The 27,469-nt window shown below is 45.7% G+C and overlaps 1 protein-coding gene across 1 annotated transcript in view; it reads left to right on the plus strand.

Moving 5' to 3' along the window:
- Window positions 1-27,469, plus strand: part of ATP9A (ATPase phospholipid transporting 9A (putative)) — a 134,405-nt gene that overhangs the window by 77,223 nt on the left and 29,713 nt on the right. The window contains exons 14-17 of the mRNA XM_061209403.1: window positions 2,969-3,181; window positions 16,707-16,868; window positions 25,759-25,851; window positions 27,056-27,139. Coding sequence (XP_061065386.1) covers window positions 2,969-3,181; window positions 16,707-16,868; window positions 25,759-25,851; window positions 27,056-27,139 — 552 coding nt within the window. The remainder of the gene's footprint in view (window positions 1-2,968; window positions 3,182-16,706; window positions 16,869-25,758; window positions 25,852-27,055; window positions 27,140-27,469) is intronic.

Consider the following 27,469-nt stretch of genomic DNA (forward strand, 5'->3'; position numbering starts at 1 on the left):
TTTCACCTGGAATGCAAAACCCCAAAGCTCTGTGTTATCCCACATTTGAAATAGGAGTGGAAATATTTGACTTCTGTAGACAGAATCAGATTGCTTATAAAATCCGAAGGTTTGTGGAAGATGCCCTGAACTCAGCCTTTCATTCAAATCCACTGTTACTAAAACTTGCCAGCCAGAGCAATTACTTTGTCAAAGGTCTTGTTATTGCTCCTAATGTTAAGTAATAATTTGGTCCAGGTGCTGAGGAATGTGGGCAAAAAAATGAAGACATGCGTCCACGGCTAGAACATAAATTATAGAGTTTAGAAAAAATGTTCTTGATTTAGTCTCTCCCGGAGAGGGAACCTTTCTGTAAATCTTCAGTCCTCGTTATAATTTTAAACTTAAATTCTTTATGATTAAAAGCACTTGGCAAATAATGATTCATTTAAACTGTAGTTCTGATATATTACTCTAATTATTGTTACCATGCCGTGCCCTTTGGCCTGGAAGTGAAACTCGTGTCCTCTTGACACCAAAGGTTAACAGAGCAGGAAGCCAGAGCAGTGTGTGTGCCTGCATGACCAGAATAATTTAGTAATTGTCTAATTACCTGAGGAGTATAATGCCACTGCTAAAAATAGTATTAAAAAATTAAATGAAAGTCGTTTTCTTGTTTCTCATAACCCATCTGTTCTCTATTTTGGGCAACCGTGTGTTCATGGGTATGAAACGTGATTCATTCTAAAAGATCGGATGGCTTCTGCTCTGTTGGATAAAATATGTTTTTAATGGAACACAGCATTCAGTAACTTCACAGACATCTCCAGCTTCCGAGACTCAGTTGTAGAGGCAGGAAGACTATTGTAGGTCTTTTGTCCTTAACTGTGACTTAAAATCTGGAACTGATGTTGGTCAATTTGATATTTATTTCTTCTTAGAAATGGAAAAAAAGTTCATGACAAATGAGGACTTCTCACCAGTATCTTAGGAATATTAAGTCGTTCATTTGTTCAACAAATATCTGTTGCTAGTTACTACTGCCCTTGGTACTAGAATTCAGTAGACAAGCTCTCTGTTCTCATGGTCTAACGGGAGAGTTATCAGGTAAAGAATCCAGTTTTAGCCAGTGGAGACAATAACACACATGGTAACGTGGAAGCATGGCTCCCAGTGGGGTGGGCACAGGGGGCAGCATGGATTAGGGGGCTCAGGGGAGGTGTCTTTGAGGAGGAAACATTGAATGGAGACCTGAATGATGAGGTGGAGTGAGCTAGCTCTGCAGAGGTGTGGGAAACAGTGTTCTAGGAAGTGGGTCCCGTAAGTGCAAAGGCCCTGAGGCAGGAAGGAGGTTGGAGAGAGAGGCTAATCAGATGGGTCATGGGAGGGCACCGGACTGTTTTTTATTGAACACTAACTCGTAGACTGTTGGCAAGTGGTCTCTTTCTAGTGGTCTTAATTTTTTATTGTATTTTAAGGCAGTAGAACCCCTTTATTCAAAGCTAGTCCTTCATGGTACCTGGTGTGTAACACAGATGGGTATGGGGTTGCTTGTCCTCCACGTTTGATGGTGCTGAGTGGGTTTCTCGGGATTTCTCTACTCCGCATGTGGGTTGAAAACCACCCCCTAGCCCACTCCTCTCATTTGCAGGAAACCGAGGCCCAGAGGGCAGATGGGACTTGCTCAAGGTCACACAGCTGTTCACACCCACCCGAGAATCAGGCTCAGATTTCTCAGCCTTCAGTACTCTTTTTACCATGTTGCTCAAAACGTCTTCCCCAACTTAACCCATTAGGAGGCCAAGCTGTGTGTTGAAAGGTATGAATGAAGGAATGGATGAGGGCTGTGTAAGCAACAGAACTGCTTCTTAGACAAGAGTTAGGGTCCGTGGCCAGTGTGGAAGGCAAAGCTTGAGCACATTTGAGTTTACTCTTGAAAATCTACCCTAAGTGGACTTCTAGGTACCATTTTGCAGTGTGTTCAGCCAGCCAGGCTTCTTTCTGGTTGTTACTGATATTCTCCCTGGACCTGCCCTTGGTTGCTTGTTACCCTCTAGAGCCCCCATCCATACTGTTGTCTTCATTTTTAAAAAAAATTTATTTATTTTTGGCTGTGTTGGGTCTTCGTTGCTGTGCGCGGGCTTTTCTCTCTGGTTGCGGCGGGCGGGGGCTACTCTTCGTTGCGGTGCGTGGGCTTCTCCTTGCGGTGGCTTCTCGTTGCGGAGCACGGGTTCTAGGCGCGTGGGCTTCAGTAGCTGTGGCTCACGGGCTTGGTTGCTCCGCGGCATGTGGGATCTTCCTGGACCAGGGCTCGAACCCGTGTCCCCTGCATTGGCAGGTGGATTCTTAACCACTGTGCCGCCAGGGAAGTCCCCTGTCTTCAATTTTAAACCAAGAGGAATGTACATTTAAAACAGCAGTTCCAACCCAGGCATGATTTTGGTCTCCATGGGCAATTGGCAACATCTGAAGACACTTTTGTTCTCCTGTTGCAACTGGGGGTTGCTTCTGGCATCTAGTAGATGGAGGCCAGAGAAGCTGCTAGCCATCCCACTGTGCACAGGACGCTCCCCCCGCCGCCAGCCCCAACGGAGAATTATCTGCCCCAAATGTCAGCAGTGCTGAGGTCTGGAAGCCCTGGTCTGAAGCAGCAGCATCACTTGAAGTGTAATGGGGTCCCCACTCGGTCAGAGGCCCCCAGCACCACCCAAAGGAAGGCACGTTCACATGTTCCCAGGTAGCGTCCCCCACATTCACTAAACTGTCATTTTTTCCTCTTTTTATTTTGCATTTTTGTTTTTGGCTGAGCGCCCATGACTGGATCCCTGACTCACACGCCCTCATGGCAGTGGTACTGGAGACACCCCCAGAGTGACATGTGTCAGAGCAGCTGAAAGAGAAGCAGCGACTCCGCAGCGTCGTTCTTCTTCTCTCTCGAGGTCCTTCCGTGTCTCTGGTCATCTTCCTCGTTGGTTTCCTCTTCTCATAGCAATCCCAGGACCCGCCCGCTCAGAAGGGCCCCGCGCTCACCACCAAAGTGCGGCGGACCATGAGCAGCCGCGTGCACGAAGCCGTCAAGGCCATCGCGCTGTGCCACAATGTCACCCCCGTGTACGAGTCCAACGGTGTCACCGACCAGGCCGAGGCGGAGAAACAGTACGAGGACTCCTGCCGCGTGTACCAGGCGTCCAGCCCGGACGAGGTAAGCCCCGGGCACGCGGGGTGCCCTGCCCATTTCCCACGCGCTCTGGCTGGGGCTGCCTGTCAGGGCAGCGGGATCCCGGACGATGCTGGGCCGCTAGGGAAACACGCTGGCAGATGCCTGCAGCCCTTGATCTTCCTCTAGAAGGAGTAGCCTTGGACTTGAGATACATCCTGAGTTAGGAAGCAGCGAGAGATCTTGTTTGTGGTTCAGACGGCCAGCGCATAAGGGGCGCTGTTTTTAAAAAACAGCATAATTAGGATATAATCCACATACCATACAGTCGCCCGTTTGACAGATACGTACAGGTCAGTGGTTTTTTTTGTTTGTTTGTTTTTTTAGATAGTAGTCATCTTTTCTTTTTTAAACTTATTTATTTATTTATTTATTTTTTGGCTGTGTTGGGTCTTCGTTTCTGTGCGAGGGCTTTCCCTAGTTGCGGCAAGCGGGGGCCACTCTTCATCGCGGTGCGCGGGCCTCTCACTATCGCGGCCTCTCTTGTTGCGGAGCACAGGCTCCAGACGCGCAGGCTCAGTAGTTGTGGCTCACAGGCCTAGTTGCTCCGCGGCATGTGGGATCTTCCCAGACCAGGGCTCGAACCCGCGTCCCCCGCACTGGCAGGCAGATTCTCAACCACTGCGCCACCAGGGAAGCCTCACTGACCTACTTTCTATCTCTGTAGATTTGCCTATTCTGGACATTTCATACAAATGGAAACATACACACACATTTTGTGTCTCACTTCTTTCACTTAGCATGTATTTTCAAGATTCATCCATGTAGTAGCATGTATCAATACTTCATGCCTTTTTATGGGTGAACAATATTCCATTGAATGGATAATACCGTGTTTTGTTTATCCATTCTTTGGTTGATGAACGTTTGGACTGTTTATATATTTTCTATGTGTATAATATATATATATATATATATATGTGTATTTTCTTTGGGGGGCTATTATGCTATGAACATGTGTCCAGGTTTTTGCGCAGACATATGTGTTCATTTCTCTCGGCGTACGTATAGGAGCGGGATTGCTGGGTCATGTTAAATTTATGTTTAGCCTTTTGAGAAACTGCCACACTGTTTTCTAAAGTGGCTGCACCGTTTTAAATTCCCGCCTGCAAGGTACGAGGGTTCCAGTTTCTCTGCATCTTAGCCGACACTTGTCACCGTCCCTCTTTTTGATTCTCGCCGATCTAGTGAGTGTGAAGTGAAATCTCATTGTGGTTTTGATTTGTGTTTCTGATACCAAAGGTTAATAATGTTGATAACGTTGAGCATCTTTTTATATGCTTATTGGCCCCTTTATGTATCTTCCTTGGAGAAATAAATGTCTATCCAGGTCCTCTGCCCACTTTTAATTGTGTTATGTGTCTTTTTGTTATTGAGTTGTAAGAGTTCTTTATGTATTTGAGATAAAAGCCTCCTATCAGATATATGATTTCCAAATATTTTCTCCCATTCTATCTTTTATGTTCTTGATGGTGTCCTTTGAAACGTGGAAGTTTTAAATTTTGATGAAGTCTAGTAAGCCACATATTTTTTTATCTAAGCATCAACTCTTGCTAAAGCTGAAAGGATTCATTTAATTCCGTGTTCAAGAGCATAGGACCTGGTAATACAGTTGCCTGTGTAGTGTTTTCTGTAAGAAGCCCCTAACTGCTTTTTCTCTTAGGGTGCCATATGATAGGAACGCCTCCTGTGTAGGTATAGGCAGAGAACTCCCTCGCCCAGCATGAAAATGGTATCATATCCTTTGCCCCCTGACTTGAGTGTAGTTAAGACACAGTCCGTGTTTTACCAGTCTGTTAACATTTTGTTTTTTTTTTCTTTCCAGTCTTCCTTCCTTCCTTTCTTTTTTCTTTCCTTAAAAAAAATTTTATTCTGATTATGGAAACAATTTTTTGTAGTGTGGAAAATTTGGAAATTTCAGAAGAATATAAAGAGGGAAATGGGTTATTTGCAACTTCACTCATGAAAGATAACAATAGGTAACTTCCCTTGAGTATTTGGTACACATCAGGTCCCATTTGACATACTGTGTATTATTCATTAAATCTTCCCAGCAACTAAGCGGTACTATGATTATCCCCATTTTCAGAAGAGAAAAGTCAAGGACAGAGAGATTAAATATTTAGCCTGAAGTTCCTAGTTTTGTTTTTTTTTTTTTAAGAGTTCAAAGTATAGTGACTTTTCTTTTCTCTTATTATTTTTTAATTGAAGTATAGTTGATTTACAATATTATATTAGTTTCAGGAGTACAACAGAGTGATTTGATATTTTTAGAGATTATACTCCATATAAAGTTATTATAAAATATTGGCTGTATTCCCTGTGCTGTGCATTTTTATATCTTCCCTGGATTTTTTTTTTTTAGACTTTTTAATTTTGAAATACTTTCAGATTTTTGGAAAAGTTGTAAAATTAACACAAAGAAGTCCCCTTTACCAAAACTTTACTCAGATTCTTCAAATGTGAACACTTTTCTGCTTTTGCTTTATCTTTACCTTTGAAGAGTAAGCTTCAGGCATGATCCCCTTTTATTCCTAAATATTTCCTAAAAATACTTTCCTAAATATCTCCCTACAAAACAAGGACATTTATCAGAATCAGGAAATTAACATTGATACAGTACTGTTATCTAACTTGCAGATCTTATTAAAATTGCATCAACTGTCCCACTCACTTTTTTACAAAAAAAGAAAAAAACATTTTCCCCAGATCAGTAACCAATCCAGGAGTACACACCACATTCAGTTGTACTGCCTCTGGTGTCTCTTTTATTTTTATTTTTTTAATTTATTTTTTCTTTTTGGCCAAGCTGTGCAGCATGTGGGATCTTAGTTCCCCAACCAGGGGTCGAACCCATGTCCCCCTGCAGTGGAAGCTCGGAGTCATAACCACTGGACCATCTGGAGTTTCTTTTAACCTGGAACAGTTCCTCAGCTTTCCTTGACCGTCACAGCCTTGACTCTGTTGAAGAGTACAGGTTATCTGTTTTGTAGAATGTCCCTCAGTTTGTATTTGTCTCACATTTTCTTAGGATGTTGACTCAGGTTATGCATTTCTGGCACTGTCCTCGGTGCACGGTATCCGGAGATGCATGATGTTGGCGTGTCTAGGTCTCGGAGATGCTAACTTAGGTTTCTTGGCTAAGGTGGTGTCTCCCAGGTTTCCTCCTGGTAAAGTTGCCGTTTTCTGTGGCTAACTTACGTTACAACACCAGTCCCCTAAGTGACAGGGTCAGGGCTTTAACCCAGGGAGTTTGTTTTCAGAGCCCAAACTCTTAATCCTTTTACTAAACCATTTTTCAGAAACCACTAAATATTAATTTTTATTAATTTGATATATAGCCCCTCCACTAGGTTTTCATGTATCTTTTTCTTTAAAAAATGAGCATTTTAATATAGTTATGGGTTTTGCCTATATTTGTTCTTTTTTCACTAATATTTTATCATACCTGTTTCTCAATTTTCTTGAACATTATTAAAACACAGTTTTTCAGATTCACTGCCTACGGTATGGACCCTAATATCTTCAACTGTTCTCATATTATTGGAATTTAGGTTATTTCTATTTTTGAGCAACAGTATTTATAAACATTTGCAGCGAGTATCCTTACACTTGCTATTTCTAGAAATGGTGTGACAGGGTTCATTAATTCACCAGGTATTTTTGAGTGCCTCCCATGGGCCAGGCACTGTGGAGTCTACGTTAAACAAGGCAGCAGCCCACACCCCTTGGGGCGGCAGGAGTGAGACAGTTGAGCGCATGAATCTTGGGTTCCCAGCTCCACACCTGAGCGGGTTTCTTATCCTCACTGTGTGTCTGTGACATGGGACCCACAGGAGGGTGTTGTGAGGCCCTTAGTATGTGGTCAGTAAATCCTGTGGGTCAAACTGAATGAGTATGTTTAAGGCTCATGACGTAAATTACCAGAGTGCTTCCCGGGATTTTTTTTTTTTTTTTTTTAAGCATTTTACTCTTCCACCAATGTTGCAAGGACTCTCAGTTATGATGATAATGATGATGATGATGGTTTTTGTTCGTTTTAAGAAGGAGGGAGGGGCTTCTCTGGTACGTGAAGTGTTTTGGAGGTCTGGACTCATCTGAGAATATCCGTGAACCAGTGGTTGATGTGATCGTGCGGGCGGGGGGAGGGTGGCACAATAAGAATCTTTTCCAAAGATCAGAAATGGCAGGACACTTGGGTGTGTCTTTCCCTGCCCAGTCTCTTCTCCCTCCTTTTCTGGGGCAATGGAATGTGTCCCCTGGGAGACGACTCCTTCTCATCTGCTTGGTGTTTGTGGAAGAGCTCAAGCTGTGAAGCCCAGTTCATCCGTGACCATTGATATTTGAACCAGGCTTTTTAGGGGTGAAAAATATGGTAACCCTTGGCCAAATTCTGAGATGGGAATTGTGTGCAGAGAGAAGGGGGAGGTGGGGGATAGGTATGGATGAGCCTACTGAGACTTGTGCCCTGGAACCAAAAGCTTGTCATATTTGTCACCGTATCTTGACCAGGGTTAGTCTGCTTGATCTTGCTTTTCCGTTTGGGAATGGGAGGATGATACCATTGAATGGTCCGTGTGAGAAAGGACCAGATTCTTGGTAGTTATGGACCGGGGACCAGTAGCTTGTGGGTATTTGATAGAATTTAAATTAAACGTTGGTGATCCGATCAGCACTTGTGCCTCTGGGCTCCGATTGGCTTTTGACATGCATGTGTGACGGTCTTTAATGCCTGTCCCACACCCCTGGTTCCCACTGAACTTCGATATATTTGTTTTAGGGCTGTGCAAAGATTTTTCCATGAAGGTAAATCTTCCATGGAATGCTTTGTGCTTTTCAGCTCCTTTTTGTGAAAGAGAAGAGCCCTTTATCTCTGCTGTCCATTAATTGCCTTTGGATTCAGATTTGTTTTGTTTTTCTAAGATTCTGAATAGTGGTTTGCTTTTTTTAAAAAAAGGTATTTTCTTTTGGTCTTTGGTGTCTTCACAGAGGTCGGTGTTACTTTCTTGGTTTCCTTTTCCCCACAGCTTTATTATTTTTTTTTATTACACAGTCATTTCATGTTTATGATAGAAGATATGAAAATATAGAGAAGAAAAAAAAGTAAACCATAATCCTACTAACCACTGTTAATATTTTACTCACCAGCTTTTTAAACTACTTCAAAAGATGCGTACCTGAAAATATAAATCTGTTTATGTAAGTATACCGTCTGACAGAAAATAGGTTAAATCTAGTTCCAGTGAAATCTTTCAGAAAGCTGTACTGTTTCCAGATCCCTGTGGGATTCCACGTAGGAGTGGCTGGGTCTAGAATCCTACCTTTGAAATTCTATATCAATAAAACCTGGCTGGTGCGGGCAAGGTCAGTTGATGGAATACATACAGAAGCCAGTATCCTCTTTACTTCGGAGCTCCTGGAGTAATTTCTACCAGTTGGCCTAGGATTCATTTCCTGTAACAGAAAGCAGGATTTCCTAAATTTGTTTCCTGTGCACATTCCGCCTGGGAAGCCTTGAAGTGTCTTTATTCAGCTATTGATTACAGCCTGGGGGGCACTGCCCCCACCCCCCGACCCCCCGCCCGTACAGTAAACTCCCAGGGGAAATGAGACAGATGTAATCTGGCCGGAGAGAAGTGGTCCTAAGATGCTTGGGCGAGCAGGCTTCAGCCCTGACAGCATCCCATCGTTTGTAGGATATTTGGCAGTGTTGGAGGTGGGGTGTAGTGGAGGGGGGTCACTGTGATACAACTTTTAACATGTCCTTCTTGGCGTGAGTGGTCAAGGAAGCGCTCTCCTCCAAGCAGATGGAATCCACCCTGGGACTCGTTCATTTGTCTAAAGAAGTTGATAAACATAACCTGTAATTCTCACTACGTAGTGATAACCACTGTTTATGTTCGGGTGTAGAGTTACCCAGATTTTTCCTAAATGTGGGCATATATGTAGAATTACAGTTGTATGTTTCTCTGGTACAGAATCACACTATAGTACAAGGAAGGAAAGAGGGTGAAGTGGGTTAAGTCACATCCTTGAGAAAGCCAGATGGTTTTCATGGTCCTGTAGGGTTTATGTGTGCGTGCGTGTGTGTGTGTGCGCGTGTGGGCACGTGTACATATGTGCACGAGTGTGGGTGTGAACACGTGCACGTGATGTGTGCACAGCTGCTGTTTGAGCGTGTGTGGCGTGTGGATGTGCATAGGTGTGTGTGTGAGTGTGAATGAAAGTGGCCTGCTGTATGTGGCTGTGCCTTGAGTACCTCAGTGATTTCAGAGCCCTTAGTTACAAGTTCTGGGTAATGTGTAGAATGTTCTGTGTGGCCACCCCTGCTCAGGGCGCAGAGCAAGAAGTCTATCTGCTTCTTCCCCTGAGGCGCCCCGCCCCCTCCTTTCTCACAGTCTCTACACGGGGCCCCTCCCCTGACCTCTGCCTCGGAGCTGCCCACTGTTCTCAATATCTGAGTACCTTTGCAGAGATAATTCTTTGCATATGTTAGAATTTTCCTCACCCTTTAATTATTAGCCTATTTTAAAAATTTAAGAGCACAGTTGTACATTATAGATCCAGTTTTTCGCCTTGCTTTCCGTTACTCACCCTTCTAAAGCACGTCCGTGTGTGTGGTGTCGCTGTGTGGGGCGTCAGCTGAGTTTTGCTAAAATGTTGGCTTGCTGTGTGTTCTGTCGTCTCGCACTGGCATTTCAAGACCTTCATTTCCACTAATTTTTCTGAAAGATGGGGGCATCGCACTACCCCTCCTTACCCCGCAGTGCAGCTGCGGGTCGTGTGTCACTGCCAGGGCGGACTTGATTAGCGGTGTGATTTTAAGCTGCACTCAGCCTCCTCGTAGGTAAAGAGGGGCTGATACATCACACGGAGCTCATGGCCCTTAGAGAAGAGACGGAGCAGTGAGGGTAGCGGTGATGCTGCCAGTGGTAAGAAGGGGTCACCTGTTGCTTATCTGCTCTGTGCCGGGCACCGCGTTATGGGCATCCCTTACCACCCAGAATTACTGTGATCGTGCTGTTTGCAAATGAGGTATAGATTGGCTAAGGAATATTCCCAAGGTCATACGGCTGGCGAGATTAAAACCCGCAGCCCGAGGCTTCCCTGGTGGCGCAGTGGTTGAGAATCTGCCTGCCAATGCAGGGGACACAGGTTCGAGCCCTGGTCTGGGAAGATCCCACATGCTGCGGAGCAGCTGGGCCCGTGAGCCACAATTACTGAGCTTGCGCGTCTGGAGCCTGTGCTTGGCAACAAGAGAGGCCGCGACAGTGAGAGGCCCGCACACCGCGATGAAGAGTGGCCCCCGCTTGCCACAACTAGAGAAAGCCCTCGCACAGAAACGAAGACCCAACACAGCCATAAATAAATTTAAAAAAAAACAAAAACAAACAAAGAAACAAAACCCGGCAGTCCATGTCCAGAGGTGGGGCTCGTAACCCCACAGGACCACGTCCCTACCCATGGCATGATGGCTTGAAAGTGCTTTGTCAACTCACAAGTGTTGCAGAGAGTGAAGCACTTGCGTTTGGGGAGCTCAGGGCGGATACTGGGTGAAGTTCCAGAGTGTCCAATTATTTCTACCTACTCCGGTCCCCTTGGGACACCTGCACTGAGCCAGTGTTGTGTCTGGGATCTCCAAAACTCAGTGGCACCTTTTGTGTGTGTCCCTTCCCTCTTTTCTCATCTTATAAGCTTCCAAGCTTGGTGATAATAACCGTCTTCTGCCAGACCCCAGAAGCCTACCTTCTGAGTGTCTTGCCTTCACCGTCCATCTCTTCAGGATCCGGCCCTTAGAAGGGAAAACCAAAAAGGATGTGTTTCTCCTCTGGTCCACAGTAACCTTGAAATGGCCCCCTTGCAAGTGGCCGTGAGAGATGGGCAAAGAGCGAGTGGGTCTCTCCTCCAGACATCAGAGTCTGTAGATGGAGAGCATTCCTGCATCCATTAGAATGTCAGAAGCTGGGAGTAATGCAGACAGGGGTGATATAAGAAAAAGGGGTATACAGTGAAGGTACAGCTAATCTAGAAGCAGATTTTATTTTTAGTTCCGCCCCCCCCCCCCGCACTAATTATAAGAGTAACATTAGCTTATTATAGAAGAAAAAAAAAAATTACAGGAAAAAAAAAGCCAAAAATGTTTTGGTGTTTTTCCTACCTGTTTCTCTTCTGTATATATACAATATATGTTCGATGACCTTGATTTGTTCCCTTGCATTATCCCTTTCCGGTAACTATCAATGGTAAGAATATTCTTAGTGGCTGCTCTATATTCTGCTGCTTAGATACACCACAGATTAATTTCTCTGTCTCCCAAGTGTAACATTTAGGTGGTCCCCCACCTGTGGCTGTCATAAATAATGTCATGATGGAGAGCCTCGCATATTCAATCTCTCTGTACATCTCTCAGCATGCATGAAAGGTCCCAGTTGTCTCATTTTGCATTTCTTAACCCTGTTGCAAAGAGTGAGGATAAAAACCGTTGGGGAAAGGTAAGCCCGTGGCCTTGAGGCGGGGCCGGCAATCTCCCGTCCCTTTGCAGCCTTGGGTTTTTTTTTTCCTCCATAACCACATCCCTGTCGGTCCCCTGAATGCCTCCTCGTGTCTGAACCTCAGCTCCAGGCCTCGGACAATGCCAGCATTCAGATGTGTGCACGATGGAGTGTGGAGTGTTAACCCAGAGAGATTTAGGAGGCTGGTGGGGCTCCACCATCACATTGCCAGGCCCTTGGACCTGAGAGTGAGGTCAAAGAACAGCGGTCGGGAACTTAAGGAAAAAATCCTCCATCAATGTTATGTATTAACCACTGGGGTAGAATTTTGAAATAAGATTTTGGTTGCTCAGAAGATAGGGGTCCTGTGTAAGGCAGGACTATGGGATTTTTGGGACACTGTAGAAAACTGTCAAATGAGCCTTCCTTGGTATTAGCTCATCCGTGGCCATACATGCAAAAGTCCTGTCCCATATCACATTAGTATTGGTCCAGAATGGACTTAAGTAAATAGTTGTTTCTAAGTGGCTAAATTTTTATGGAGATGATGCCATTCTTCCTTTTCAAATACTTGTTTTTATCAGAGTTAAGTCATAAGAGGCTGAATTTCAAGTGTAGGATCAGGAAATTTGGATCAGGGAGTGGCCTTTTATTCTACCACGTTGTCCACTGATTCTTTTTTTTTTTTTTAAACTTTGGGTTTATTTATTTATTTATTTATTTATTTATTTATGGCTGTGTTGGGTCTTCGTTTCTGTGCGAGGGCTTTCTCTAGTTGCAGCAAGTGGGGGCACTCTTCATCGCGGTGCGCGGGCCTCTCATTATCGCGGCCTCTCCTGTTGCGGAGCACAGGCTCCAGACGCGCAGGCTCAGTAATTGTGGCTCACGGGCCTAGTTGCTCCGCGGCATGTGGGATCTTCCCAGACCAGGGCTCGAACCCGTGTCCCCTGCATTGGCAGGCAGATTCTCAACCACTGCACCACCAGGGAAGCCCTGTCCACTGATTCTTAGAAGTAGCAGGCTGTGTTTTGTTTGCTCCATGCTGTGTTTAAAAGAAAAACAGCAATTTTAAAAATCACTCAGTGTTCTATAAAAATCAGCTTCTCCTGAGAAAGATCAGATCTAGAAAGACTGGGCCCAGTTTCCACCTGGCAGCAGTTAGCCCCCTCCCCCAAACCCTGTCCCTAGGTGGCCAGCCCTGCCCCTGTCCGCTGCCTGCCCTGCTCCTGTTGGCATTCAAACCTGCAACCACCATGTGGCACATTTTGGAACCTATTTCTTAATAAAGTAAAGAATACCTAGGTCTGTGGATATTTATAAGCTTGAAAGGCTGGCTTTGGGCAGACTGGCCATTCTTTGTAAGCCTGGGTGTTTATCTGATTGAATGCCCCCAAAGAACCGTTTTAATCAGATAGCAGATTCATGCATGTTCTTATATTTCATATGCATCCTGCTTTTGACAGGAATTCAAGGCTCTTTAGCCTGTCTGGTGTAATTCCCAAGCACACATTCCCAGGTACAAAGGGAAGATTATTAAAGCTTGTCACAGGTGGTTCATTGCTGACCAACAAATGATGAAAAAGCCCTTTCATGGACAGACAGCTCTGACAAGAATTCTTCAGATAGGCTTTTTTTTTTTTGGAGGTGGAAGGGTGGAGTAGGAGGCTCTGTTTTTTTAATTTCCTGACCCAAACCAGCCACACAGCTGACTCGTAGAGCCCAGATCCCCCGCTCTGGCCCTTTCTTGGTTTCCAGCATTTGCTTTTGCCTCTCATTGATTTGTTCATTCATTTACCTTACAAGATTCCTTTTCCTGCTGCTCTTCTGACCTCCGGATAGTCTGACCCGAGGCCCCCTGAGACCCCAGCTCCGGCTGTTAAGGACAGCGAGACTCAAGACCCTGAGATTGGGACTTCCCTGGCGGTCCAGTGGTTAAGACTCCATGCATCCACTACAGGGGGGTGCGGGTTTGATCCCTGGTCAGGGAACTAAGATCCCACGTGCCGCGTAGTGCAGCCGTAAGAAAAAAAAAAAAGACCCTGAAATCCTTTCTGATTTGGCAATACAGGATGATTCTTTTGAATTGAAGCTCAGACCCTCAAGCAGAAGTAGCCTCATTTACATCATCTTGCTTTAGGAAGGGATGGAGTCGTCCCACCTGACCGCTGGAATGTTTGTCCCCGCTGCTGTTGAGAAGGGTTAATGAGCTCCCCAGTTCTAAACTGCTCTCTTCTCAGTAGGACCCGGGGGATTTTATATGTTCTGGTAGAAAGCAGCTTTAAATTAAAGCTGACTTAATGTTAAAGTCGGAATAAGGGAGTGTAAGGTGAGAAAGAAAGGCCCCCTTGCAGGGCTCATATCCTGTTGGAATCAGCCCCCAAGGGGACCTGTGAGGTTTTGATTAGGACCTTGGACCCAAGGGGTGGGAGATGGGAGGCGGGGCAACCAGCACAGTCAAAGTAGGTTCCTTAACTCCCTCGAGGGGTTTGCTGTAGAAGAAAGCACGGTTAGAAGATGTTTCCATTCAGCTGTAATTCATGCTTCCCCGGGAACACTTGTCACTGTTGATCATTTCAGATTCATGGTTCAACTTTCCCTCCAGCACAGTCCTGTGGGGTCCGCGGCAGGGGAACCCAGGCTGGCCAAGGCCAGAACTGCCTCTACGGCCCTGAAAGCCACTTCCCGTTCTGGAGTTTCAGATCCTTTCTTGATTGAAGTTAAGAACAGGCTTTGGGGGAATTAGTGTATCTCCTTGAAGCCCAGTATCACAGACTCTTCACATCTTTTCAGAGCAATTAAATACGTTTTTAAGGGGTGAAACAACAGCTGTTTAAAAGCAAGGATGAAAAAATCTTTTCCCTAGCAGTCGTGTTGGAAAGCATCCGAAGAAGAATTTCCTTTTTCTTTGTTACTAAACTGGTATATAAAGGAGCATGTAAATTTAGTCAAGCTTTCCGGGCTTGTGTATACCTCTGTATTTGTAATAATCTAGTATTGTGTTGGGATATTTATTTACTTAATTAAAATTAAAAATATTAAAAATAAAAGGAATGCGTGTACACACTAAAATATTTCAGTAGTATATAGAGAGAAGAGTGAAGTAATTTCTCTTCATGTGTATCATCCTGTAAGCATTTTAGTGCATGTACCCAAGGTTTTTAATATATATATGGATGGGATTTTTAAATTTATATCAGTGTTTATTGATTTGTTCATTTTAAACTTGGAAAGAAGATTGTTAGCAGATAGGACAGGCCGTAATGAAATTCAGAGTGATTAGATGAAACAACTATATGAATGAGTTTCCAAAGACTTATGCAGGTTAATAGCAAAACAAACAAACAAAAAAAACCAAACTTGATCAGCCCTTTCTTTTGGAGGTGGAGGTCAGTGGGGATTAGGAGGTGGGCACCTTTGGGGGCTGTTACTGTGCCTACCACGCCCCCCCTCAACTTTCTAACGGTGACAGTGAGTCAGGGGTGACCGGGCACACCCACTAAGCCTCCACTGATGTGTGTGCACCCGTGTTTAGAGAACAGGCATTTGGATGGCCCGGGATTGGCACTTTCCCTTGGACTACTTGGGCCAGCTAGACACAGGGTTCGATCTCATCTCAGCCCATGGTAGCTGCCCGCCGAGCGCAGCTCACCTGGCCTCTCTGAGTCTGTTTCTTCGTCCATCGGGTAGAGCTGCTTGGTACTTCCTGCCTCCATGGGCTGTGCTGACAAGTAAACACGATGACCTTGTGGTTCGTATGCTGTAGGCTCTTCGTACTTACCCCCGTCTCCCCCCCCTCCGGCGCGTCCCCCTTCCTGTGGCAGTGGCGGTGAGGGCTTGGTGGTCTCCCCTCCCCAGCTCCCGCCTCTGTCCCCGCATTTTCCACTCCTATTTCCTTCTTTCCCTGAAGACCCCAGACCAGATTCATCTGTAGACGTGTTTTATTTTCTTCATGGGCCTTTAAAACATGCAGCTTAGTGGCTTACATTGAAAAGTTAGAGATCTCAGGGACAAGGTCAGATTTCTGGTTTTTCTTGAGAAACTGGAAGCTCTGGCCACCCTGGGTCCACATTCCCGCGGGGCAGCCTCCTTCGGGGGGGCACTGGCTCCTGCCTGCTGCAGTTCCCGCTGGTCTGGCCCCTGTCTTGGAATTTGCATCCTCCATGCCTTTGGCTGGAAGTGAAGCAAGCCTTGCTCGGGCTGTGAGAAGACTCCAGCTGGGGACAGAACCGTGGCCCTAGGAAGTGTAACGGGTGGTGGGGGGCTTGGCTGTGCACCAGGTAGATCCAGGTTCCTGCCTAGCCGGCCGTTGCCCCGGAACATCACCTCAGGCAACTTAATGAGCTTCCGCAAGCCTGTTTCCTCATCTGTACAGACCAGCGTTCTCCCCCTGTCAGTACTGCCACGTGGGGTGGGGTGATTCTCTGTCATGGGGGCCGTCCTGTGTGTTGTAGGATGTTTAGCAGAATCCCTGGCCTCCACCCACGAGATGCCAGTAGAAAATATCCACCCCCTCCTCAGTTGTGACAACCAAAACTGTCCCCAGACGTTGCCATGTGCCCTTTGGGGGGCAGAGCTGCCCAGTCGAGAACTGCTGTAGATCCCCTCCCGGTTGAGTGTGTGTGAGGTTTAACGGGGAGCCTGGAGGTGAGTCGCCCCACCCCGGCGTCGTGCTCCTGGCTTCCCCGTATTTGTGGTTTGCCTGGTGCAGCTCCTTCCAGACGTGATCTCTGCTTGTGCTGATCACCCTTGAGCCTGTGCGGTTCTCTCTGCCACGGCTCTGGCGCACGCGTGGCCTGCTTCAGGGCCCAGAAGAGACGGCAGCTGTGAGTGCAGAGCCCCCGCAGGCCTAGAGGGGCGGGTGCCGGGCGGTCACCGGCCAGCACGACCTCCCCCAGGGATGCGGGCCCTGCTCAACCTCACCTGTCTCTGCTCCCCCGTCCACCTTTATGTTCATTTGCTTGACCTGTGAACCAGGATCCTCGGCTGTGTATCTGACCTTCGACCCTTGTCACATTTAGGTGGCCCTGGTGCAGTGGACCGAAAGTGTGGGCTTAACACTGGTGGGCCGTGACCAGTCTTCCATGCAGCTGAGGACCCCTGGTGACCAGATCCTGAACTTCACCATCTTGCAGATCTTCCCTTTCACCTACGAAAGCAAACGCATGGGCATCATCGTGAGGGTGAGTTGTCTTTTATTTATGATTGAAAATGGTTAAAAAAAAAAAAAAACCTGCCTAAGTCTGCTGTGTATGTCCCTGTGGCTGGACATTCTTTCTTACCCCTTTCTTTATTGTATTATTGCCTGACGTTCAGACTAACAAGAGGATATAATTCCCTCAGAAGAAAGAGAATTAGTTGATCAGTTGGACAGATCTCGGATAGCTGCTCAGCCTTTGGTTAACCCACTTCCAGAGTGAAAGGTCTAATGAGTGTAGATTGAGCATTTCTCGGTAATAATACATTTCTCATTGTATACTCTTTCGTTTAATTAAATATGTTATTTTCTATTGAGGTGACATTCACATGACATAAATTAATCATTTAAATGTGTAATTCATTGGCATTTAGTACATTCACAATGTCTTGCATCCACCACTTCCCTCAAGTTTTGAAACATTGGCATCACTGCAAAAGGGAACCTTGTATCCATTAAGCGGTCACTCGCCATACCTTCTTCCCCGTAGTCCCTGGAAACCTCCAGTCTCCTTTCTGTCTCTAGGATTTACCTATTCTGGATATTTCATATAAATGGAATCACACAATATGTGACCTTCTGTATCTGGCTCCTTTCACTTAGCATAATGTTTTAGAGATTCATCCATATTGTAGCATATATACATACTTCATTCCTTTTTATGACTGAGTAATATTTCATGTTGATTATCCATTTATCCATCAGTGGACATTTGGGTTGTTTCCACCTTTTGGCTATTGTGAATAGTGTTGCTATGAACATTCGTGTATAAGGATTTGAGTATCTGTTTTCAGTTCTTTTGAGTAGATACCTAGGAGTGGAATTGCTGGGTCCGTTTCCCAATTGCTGGATAATTCTATCTTTTAACTTTATGAGGAGTCGCCAAACTTTTCTACAAAATGCTGCACCATTTATAGGGTTGGCCAAAAAGTTCGTTCAGGTTTTTCTGTAAGATGTTACAAACAGACCTGAACAAAATTCTTGGCCAGCCCAATACATTGTACCAGCAGTGTGTGAAGTTTCTGGTTTCTCCATATCCTCATCAGTGCTTGCTATTTTCCTTTTTTTTTTTTTTCCATTGTAGCCATCCTAGTTGCTGTGAAGTGGTATTTCATTGTGGTTTTGATTTGCATTTCCCTAATAGCTAATGATGTTGAGCATCTTTTCGTATACTTATTGGCCACTTGTATTCTTCCTTCGAGACATGTCTGTTCAAGTCATTTGCCCACTTTTTAAATGGGTAGTCTTTTATTGTTGTGTTGTAAGAGTTCTTTATATAGTCTGGATACTAGACCCTTATCAGAGATACGATATACAAATATTTTCTTTCATTCTGTAGCTTGTCTTTTTGCTTTCTTTTTTTTGGGGTTTATTTATTTATTTATTTTTATTTATGGCTGTGTTGGGTCTTCATTTCTGTGCAAGGGCTTTCTCTAGTTGCGGCAAGCGGGGGCCACTCTTCATCGCGGTGCGCGGGCCTCTCACTATCGCGGCCTCTCTTGTTGCGGAGCACAGGCTCCAGGCGCGCAGGCTTAGTAATTGTGGCTCACGGGCCTAGTTGCTCTGCGGCATGTGGGATCTTCCCAGACCAGGGCTCGAACCCGTGTCCCCTGCACTGGCAGGCAGATTCTCAACCACTGCGCCACCAGGGAAGCCCTCCTGCTTTCTTGATAAAATTCTTTTGATGCACAGAAGTTACTAATTTTGATGAAGTCCAATTTATTTTTTTCCTCTGTTGCTCTTGACTTTGGTGTCATATCTAAGAGTTCATTGCTAAACCTAAGGTCATGAAAATTTACCCCTATATTTTCTTTTAAAAGTTTTTGTAGTTTTATCTCTTTAGATCATTGATCCATTTTGAGTTATTTTCATATATGGTGTGAGTTAGGGGTTTTAACTTCGTTCTTTTGTGTGTGGATATAGAGTTGTCCCAGCACCGTTTGCTGCAGAGACTATTGTTTTCCCATTGAATAGTCTTGATACCCTTGTAATTAGATATTTTCGATGACTTTTCGTTCATACAGTCACAAAAGTTATTGGAAGAAAGTGTCGTGATCACTCAACATCGTCATTTTGGCATTAATATTTCAGATTTTCTCTTTATATTTTTTGAAGCTTTTATTGAAGTACAGCATACAAAGAGAAAAGTGCAAACTTCATGAGTGTACAGCTCAAGTGTTTACAAAGTTAACACAATGTAACTCGCATCCCAAGCAAGGAACAGAATCCCTCCCACATCACCCCAGCAGCTCCCTCGTACCCCTTTCTGGTTACTGCATCCTTCCTTCTCACAAGGATATAACCACTGTCCCATTTCTACCACTGACTGATTTTGTCTCTTTTTGAACTTTATATAAAGGAAACTGTACAGTAGATACCCTTCTGTGTTTGAGTTCGTTTGCTCAAATTTATATTTATGTATTGATCCACACTTTTGCATGTATTATAGTTAAAAAAATTTTTTAAACAAAGAAAACATTGTGCATTCAATTGAAATCCCATCTGCCCTTTCTAGATGTGCTTCCTCGCCAGTCCTACCCCAGGTTTATCACTCCTATGAATTTTAAAATACTATTATCAGACACATTGGGTATAAATAATATGTATTATGGTTTTCCTGTTTTTATTCTCTCTATAAAGTGTCATTGTAGTATATATATTATTATTCCACATCCTGATTTTTGTTTAACATTTTAAAAAAAGCTTTATTTATGTTGATGCACGTAATCCCACTTTATTTCTCTTAGCTGACTTGTAGTATTGCATTGCGCAAATATACCTCAGTTCCTTCCGTCTGTTGCCGTTCCCTCTTGATACACGTTTAGGTCGTTGCCACTTTTTTTGCCGATAGAAAGACCGCTGCCGTGTGTAGCCTTGTCTGCTGCAGTCTCCACTGTACATATGTCCGTGTTTTTCTGTGGACTAAACCCAGAGGTGGACTTGCTGGGTGGTAGCATATATACATCTTTAACTTTACCAGGTATTTTCAACTTTTTCTCCAAAGTGCTTATACTAATCTTAGTTCCACTGTTTTTCTACATCCTCGCCAATGCTTGATAGTGTCGGACTTTTAAAATCTTGCCAATCTGAATTAACACCTTGTTTTCCTATTTGCTCTTTTACTCACACTTTCCATTCTGGGAAGCCTGGAAGCCTGGAAGCCCTGTGTTCATAAGCCACTCTGCTCAGTAGTTCTTAAACCTGGCTGATAGGGAATTCCCTGGTGGCACAGTGGATAAGAATCTGCCTGCCAATGCAGGGGACACGGGTTCGAGCCCTGGTCCGGGAAGATCCCACATGCCGCAGAGCAACTAAGCCCATGTGCCACAACTACTGATCCCGTGTGCCACAACTACTGAAGCCAGTGTACCTAGAGCCCATGCTCCTCAACAAGAGAAGCCACCACAATGAGAAGCCCGTGCATAGCAACTAAGAGTAGCCCCCGCTCGCCGCAACTAGAGAAAGCCTGAGCGCAGCAATGAAGACCCAACATGGCCAAAAATAAATAAAATGAGATCTAAACAAACAAACAAACAAACAAAACCTGGCTCATCATCGGAATTAACCATAGGAGCTTTAAAAATTGCAGACTACTTTGGTCCCAGTCCTATATTGGTATTGAGATGGTTCCCTGGTGTTCTTAAAGTTTCTCCACATTGTTTGGCTTGGCTGGAGAAAATGCTGCCCCAGATCATGAGAATCTTTGGAGTAAGACTCTCTCATTTTTTAAACAAATGAGGATCCCCTCCACCCTATCTACACAAGTGTTTCATGCCTTAGGGGTCAGAGTTGTAGATTCTATTGTAGTAAATTAGTAATAATAGAATTAGTAATAGGAGTAATTAGTAATAGTGCTAGTAGCACTAGTAATAGGAACAGAGTTAGGAACAATAATAGTAACAGAGGTAACATTTAAATGGTGCTTATTGGGTGCTAGTCACTGTTGTAAATGATTTGCATAAAACAACTCATGTGATTCTCATGATACCATTGCAGTTGGCATTTAACAGAGGAGAAAATTGAGGTATAGAGAGAAGAAGAAACCTCCCCAAGTTCGTATAGTTAGAAAAGGTGGAGCTGGGCCTCTACCCCAGGCTGTCTGGCTCCCAGGTCATGCTCTTTATCGCCAGGCCCTGGGAGTTTGGGTGTGATGAGAGGGATGTGGGAAAGCTCACAGAGCACCCACAGTAATGTTGAGGTAGTGTGTTAATTACGTATGGCGTTGTGACAGATTATCCCGCGTGTGATGGCTTAAAACAACAGGAAGTGCTATCTGACAATTTCTGGGGGCCAAGGAGTCCGGGTGCAGCCTCGCCGGGCCCTCTGCCTCGGGATCTGTCATAGGCTGCAGTCATCCAAGGTTCAGCCGGGGCAGGATTCACTGCCAGGTAAAATCAGTGTTGTCAGCAAGAGTCAGTTCCTTGCAGTTGTTGGGCTGAGGACCTTAGTTCTGTACCAGCTGATGGCCAGAGGCCACCCTCATCCACTGCTCCACAGGCCTCTCCGTAGACCAGCTCCCACATCAGCTGGCTTCATCCAAGTGAGTCTGTGAGAGTGTGAACAAGACAGAAGGCACGTCATCTCAGAACCGACCTCCCTTCACTTTTGCCTTATTCTGTTATTAGAAGCAGGTCCCTGGGTCCAGCCCACCACTTTGGTGGGCCTGGATCACCCAGGGGTGTGAACACACCAGGAGGTGGGGAAAGTGGGAGTCATTGAAGAGGCTGTTTCTCCAGGTAAAAGTTAGAAGCAGCTCCATGAGCTGCAGTACTGATGGTCCAGTGACACACAGTACGAATGTGCCTTGAAAACGACACATTTTAAGGGATTTTTATGTCCCTGATGCCAGTAGTCTTCAGACTCTACCAGACATATATCCATGGCAGTTTTTGAGTGGGATGGGGGCTTTTCCTCCCATGCAGCTGCTGCTTTTCCCACTGGTCTGCACCTAGCCTGCCCCGTGGCTTTTAAACCGTATCTTGAGTGCATATCTGATGTCAAGAACATCCATGGCCTGGAAGCAGCCACATGAATCCTGTGGGTGGGTGTTTCCTGGGGAATTAGAGTCATTATCTACTATGGAATTACTTTTATTTTGTTCCAGCCTTTATTTTTCCAAGTTCTAGGGCCATGGACTATGCTGGAGTCATTTGAGGGTTGAATCATCATCAAATAGTCCCGATATCAGCCGTTCTAGAATAAGTGGACTGAGTGCGTCACCCTTCCTTTAGTTGCAAAGGGCTATCATTCCCAGACATGTGTCATATTTTATGAGATGTGACCCCTCTATCTTCCCACAGCAAGAACGGGATCTGTGTCTGGGAGTATGGGAGTATGGGATACTGTTGGGTGGGCAAATCTATCATTACTTTGCAATAGCACTCCACCCTTCCCAGATTATATTTTTAAAAAATCAGCATTCGGAACAGATAAGTATGTATAGAAGGGGATCAGAACCATTCATCTGTATTTTCATCACCCAAAGACAACCACTCTTGCCTTTTCAGGGAATTTCCCTTCAGTTTTTTCTCTAAGCATAAATGAGTGTAAATAGCCACACACAATTTTATAAAACTGGCTTCAAACTCCACCTAAAGCTTTGTAAAACTCCCACCCCCTCCACTGAACAATAGGTATAGTGAAAATGTTCTCATATCATTAAAACCTGATTTTTAAAAAAAATATATTTTCCCCTACATGGTTTTTACATTTAAATTTCTGCTGTGATTTTTTTTTTTTTAATATATTTATTTATTTATTTTTGGCTGTGTTGGGTCTTCGTTTCTGGGCGAGGGCTTTCTCTAGTTGCAGCGAGCGGGGGCCACTCTTCATCGCGGTGCGCGGGCCTCTCACTGTCACGGCCTCTCTTGTTGCGGAGCACAGGCTCCAGATGCACAGGCTCAGTAGTTGTGGCTCACGGGCCTAGTTGCTCCGCGGCATGTGGGATCTTCCCAGACCAGGGCTCGAACCCGTGTCCCCTGCATTGGCAGGCAGATTCTTAACTACTGCGCCACCAGGGAAGCCCTAAAACATGATTTTTATGATTTTAATGTGTGCATGGTGTTTTGCTGAAAAAATGTAGCATTATTTAATCAAATATTCCTTTCTTGGATACTTAAGTTGTTTTCCATCTCTCACTACCAACAATGAATCTGTGCACATCCATCTTTGTTAGGCTGTCTTTAATGTGATGCATATTATTTTGCTAATATTTTTGTTTTCTGACCTGTCTCCCTCTCTGTCTTTGGTTTTGCAGGGTGCAAATCCGTGCCCAGGGCTGTGGAGCTAGCTCTCCACTTAGCACGAATCTCACTGTTCTCCTTTCACGAAGTGATTCTCATCCTGGGGCCATCTTGCCCCCAGGGGACCATGGGGACACATCTGGGGACATTTTTGGTTGTTACAGCTCAGAGGGTGGTGCCACTGGCATCTAGTGGATAGAGGTCAGGACAGCCTCATATCAAAGAATGTTCCAGCCCCAGATGTTCATCGTGCCAGGGCTGAGAAACTCTGTTCTAATGTGTCCATCTTTTCTGTCTGTTGTTTGAAAGTAACTGTCCAGTTACCTGATGTGAGCAAGTTTTCCCTCAGTTATAAAATGGTTCTCAACCTGGTTTAATGACTGTTGACAGTTATAGTTTTGTTCTCAACCTGGCTCATCAACCCTCTTAAACATGTGTGAGCTCGTGGACGGTTCTGTGCAGCATCTTCTTACCCTCACCAAGCAAGGTCTGGTCTTTGTGTGAATCTCTCTTCTGAGAAGGTCAGTGAGGTTAGAGAAGCCTGTTTCGTTGGGGCTTGTGTGTTTGTCTCTGTGTCGCCAGTTTTGTTTTTGTTGTGTTACAAGATGTTCCACTGCCCTCCCCTCACCCTTCCCCCTTGGCGTGCTGAAGTCGGATCATTGGTATAGATCATACCCTTGTCACTGTCTGAATAAAAGAGGCCTTTGAACAGGTGCCAGAGTCAGACCACAGTGGAAAAAGATGAGGCCCCAAAACAATGCAACATAACCGGCAGATCTCTGTAAATTTATAGCGTAATCTTGCCATAATATGGGAACGAAGTAACCTTGTGATGAACTCGGTGGGAGGAAATGACTAACGGGAGGAGACAGTCGATACGGTATTTATATTGGACAAGATGTCCGAGTTCTCTTGAGCCCCTTCTGGAGCAGAGGAAGCTGGGGAGGGGGACGTTATTTCCCATAGCAGCATTTGGGTGAAGGCGAAAGGAAAAAGAAACCTCGGATGCTTTCATGTTCAGACCCCACAGCTATCTTTGGCCCGAGTCACAAGCAAGCATAGATGCAATCCATCAAAGAAGCAGCCTGCAGTTCCAATGCTTTTAAAGTGCAGGTGCCTGTTCGTGGCCTGTGGGTGCTTTTATGAGTAAGCATGTTGTTCTGCAAGATTGTCCGTGATCAGAGGCATTCAGAAGTTCCTTTAGTAGATGAAACTATCCCACTGATTTGGCCTTGGGTACTTATCTCCTATTCGATGAAGAGCTTACAGGCATGCATTCTGGGCTTCCTGGGGTAGCAGAATTTAGGCACAAGGTGGTGATGGCCGTGCTCAGTTAGCCTTGCCCATCTCCATTGCCTCCAGCCTCCCTGTGATGCAGGTCTGTGAGGAAAGAGTCATGGGATAAGAATTGACGATTTCACCATCATTCCTTAAAGCCAGGGTTTCTCAGCCTCAGCACCATTGACATTTGGGGCGGGATGATTCTCTGTTGCGGCGACTGCCCTGTGCATTGTAGGACGGTTAGCAGCATCCTTGGTCTCCACCCACTAGATGCCAGTAGCACCTCCCAGTTGAGACAATCAAATAGGTGTCCAGACATTGTCGGAAGTCCCCTGGGGGCAAAACCACCCCCATTCAGACCCCCGGCTTGAACCTTGTTTTCTACAAACAGTGCCACTGAGGGTCTTGAGGAGTGACTGTCACCCCAACAGGAATAATAACACTGGGTGAGCATTTTCTGTGGATGTTGGCCCTTTGCTACCTGCTCTATGTAGGTGATCTCGTTTAAGCCCCAGCAAGCTATACGGTAAGAGTTGTTAGGATCCCGATTTTACAGAGGAGGAAACTGAGGTCTAGAGAAAAGAAGTAGCTTGTCCAGGTGCACACAGCTGGGAGCTGCTGCCTGGTCTAAGCATCTGATGCCTGTGCTGTGATGTCACCCTCTCCCCAGAAAATCTGGTCAATGTGAACTGAAAATCTGGGTACTTTGCTCTCTAGCTGAGTCCTCAGGTAGACGTAAGGGTCCCACGTTGTCTAGAGCAGTAGCTCTCAACTGAGGCAACGTGTCCCCCAGGAGACATTTGTTAATGTCTGGAGACATTTTGGTTGTCACCATGGGGATTGCTGCTGGCATCTAGTGGGCTAGGGATGCCGCAGGAGATGGTGCAATGCAGAGTCCAGCCCCCTCACGGCAAAGAATTCTCCAGCCCCACATATTAACAGTGCCAAGGCTGAGAAACCCTGATCTCAAGAATTATCTTACTTCCCAACGCTTTCTGGTAGACCACGTTTTGGCAATACTGGCAGCCCCGCGTATAAATTTAAAATTATCTTACAGTGTGAGGGTCAGTCCGTTCCCGTTAGAATAGTAATAACTGTAAAAACAAAGTTCTTCAATCCTTTTGATCTTGCTTTCATCATTTAATGATTTTCCAAATGCTTTGAGTTTTCTTGTTTTCTGTGGCCTTTGCCCCAAAGTGAGGCTCCCCTCTCACTTTTCATCTTCGGCCAAGTGAGAAAACACTGGCGTCCACTGAGTACACTTTGTGCAGCATCTCTCATGGGAAGCGGCCACTGGCGCGGAACGCAAGTGTTCCTCTTGGGTGTTCATTCCTCCCGGCCCCCCCCCTCTAGGATGAATCGACTGGGGAGATTACGTTTTACATGAAGGGAGCGGATGTCGTCATGGCTGGCATCGTGCAGTACAACGACTGGCTGGAGGAAGAGGTATGCATGACGTGGGGTGTGGAAACGGGGCCTTGGATGCGTGTCCTGGAGTCTGTCCCTTGCATGGAATAGTGAGGTGGGTCCCTGCATGCGTTTTCTGGGGCTATGTAACAAGTCACCCCCAAACTTAGCAGCTTAGGAGGACGCGTGTTATTTCTTACAGTTTCTGCGAATCAGCAATCCAGGCACAGCTTAGCTGGGTCCTCAGCTCAGGGTCTCTTAGGCTTTGGTCAACGGGTCACCCGAGGCTGGGGTTTCATCTGAAGGCTCAGCTGGGGCAGGACCCACTTCCTAGCCCACTTAGTGGTCATGGGCAGGATTCAGCTCCTCAGTGCCTCTAGGCCGGAGGCAGCCACGTTCCTTGCCATGTGGGTCTCTCCATAAGGCAGCGTACACGTGGTCCTGGCTTCATCCGAGAGAGCAAGCGTGGGAACAGAGGTGAAACAGAGAGAAGTGACCTTCTTGGAAACGACCTCCCCTCACTTTGCCACATTCTGTCTGTTAGGAACAAGGCACTGGGTCCAGTGCACACTCAGGGCAGGTGAACATACAAGAGTGTGGGTACCAGGAGGCGGGCATCGTGGGGCCCCGTCACAGGCTGCCTTGTCCCAGTTTGTGACGTGGGAATTGGCTGCAGCAGGGAGGGAAGGAACTCTCCAGTCTATCAGGCCATTTGTGTTTCATCTCCCATCTCCAGGTGCAGAATTCACATTTTATGTTCAGTAATATCATATTTCCAATTAGTGAGTAACAAACCCAAATGCTGACAGGGGCCAGGCAGGTAACTCAGGTGAATGAAACGGGCCGGGATGTGTTTCCTGACAGCATCACACTTTGTGCGTTGAACGTGTTGGAATATTCTTCACTTGACATCTGTGTTTCGTGGGACCGTGTGGAAACAGCCACCTTTCAGTATCACTGGCTGTGGTCATTTGGGAAAGTGCTCTTGTCAGAGGTTCAGTTTTTCCAACGAGCCAGAAATCCAGATTAGTCTCTGAGATCTTACTGCATTGACTTAAATTTTGAGACCCCTTTTTGGAAGGTTTGCTGAGAGAGATTGCTTTAGGGGAAAGCAGCGTTCTGATTTGCCATTGCACCGTCCCCTTGGAAGGGGCATCCACTTCAGCCTCCAGCCCTCCCCAGAGAGAGTCAGGGATACAGAGCTCTTAGTGTGGCTCTCCGCTGACCGGGGTTTGCTTTTCAGTGTGGAAACATGGCCCGGGAAGGGCTGCGGGTGCTTGTGGTGGCAAAGAAATCTCTAGCAGAGGAGCAGTATCAAGACTTTGAGGTAAGTGGTTCTGTGACTTTTCTGTTACTTTTTAACCCCACCCACCTCCCCATCTCCCCCTCCCTCATTCTGCTCTGGCCAGACTGACGTCATTTCTGAGCACACCAGGTTCTTCTCTCTGCCTAGTACTCTCCTCCCTCACAGAGTCCCAAGGCCCCCCTCCCTCACTTCCTTTGGGTCTCAGCTCAAATGCCGCCTCCTCTGAGAAGTCTTCCTGGATCCCCCATCTAAAGCAGCCCCACCTCATCACTCCCCATCGTCACCCTGTTGAACTTTCTTCATTGCATTTATCACCAGCTGTAATGACTTTGTTTATGTATGTATTTTCAC

This window comes from Eubalaena glacialis, chromosome 13, assembly GCF_028564815.1.
Source record: "Eubalaena glacialis isolate mEubGla1 chromosome 13, mEubGla1.1.hap2.+ XY, whole genome shotgun sequence".
Classification (NCBI taxonomy): domain Eukaryota; kingdom Metazoa; phylum Chordata; class Mammalia; order Artiodactyla; family Balaenidae; genus Eubalaena; species Eubalaena glacialis.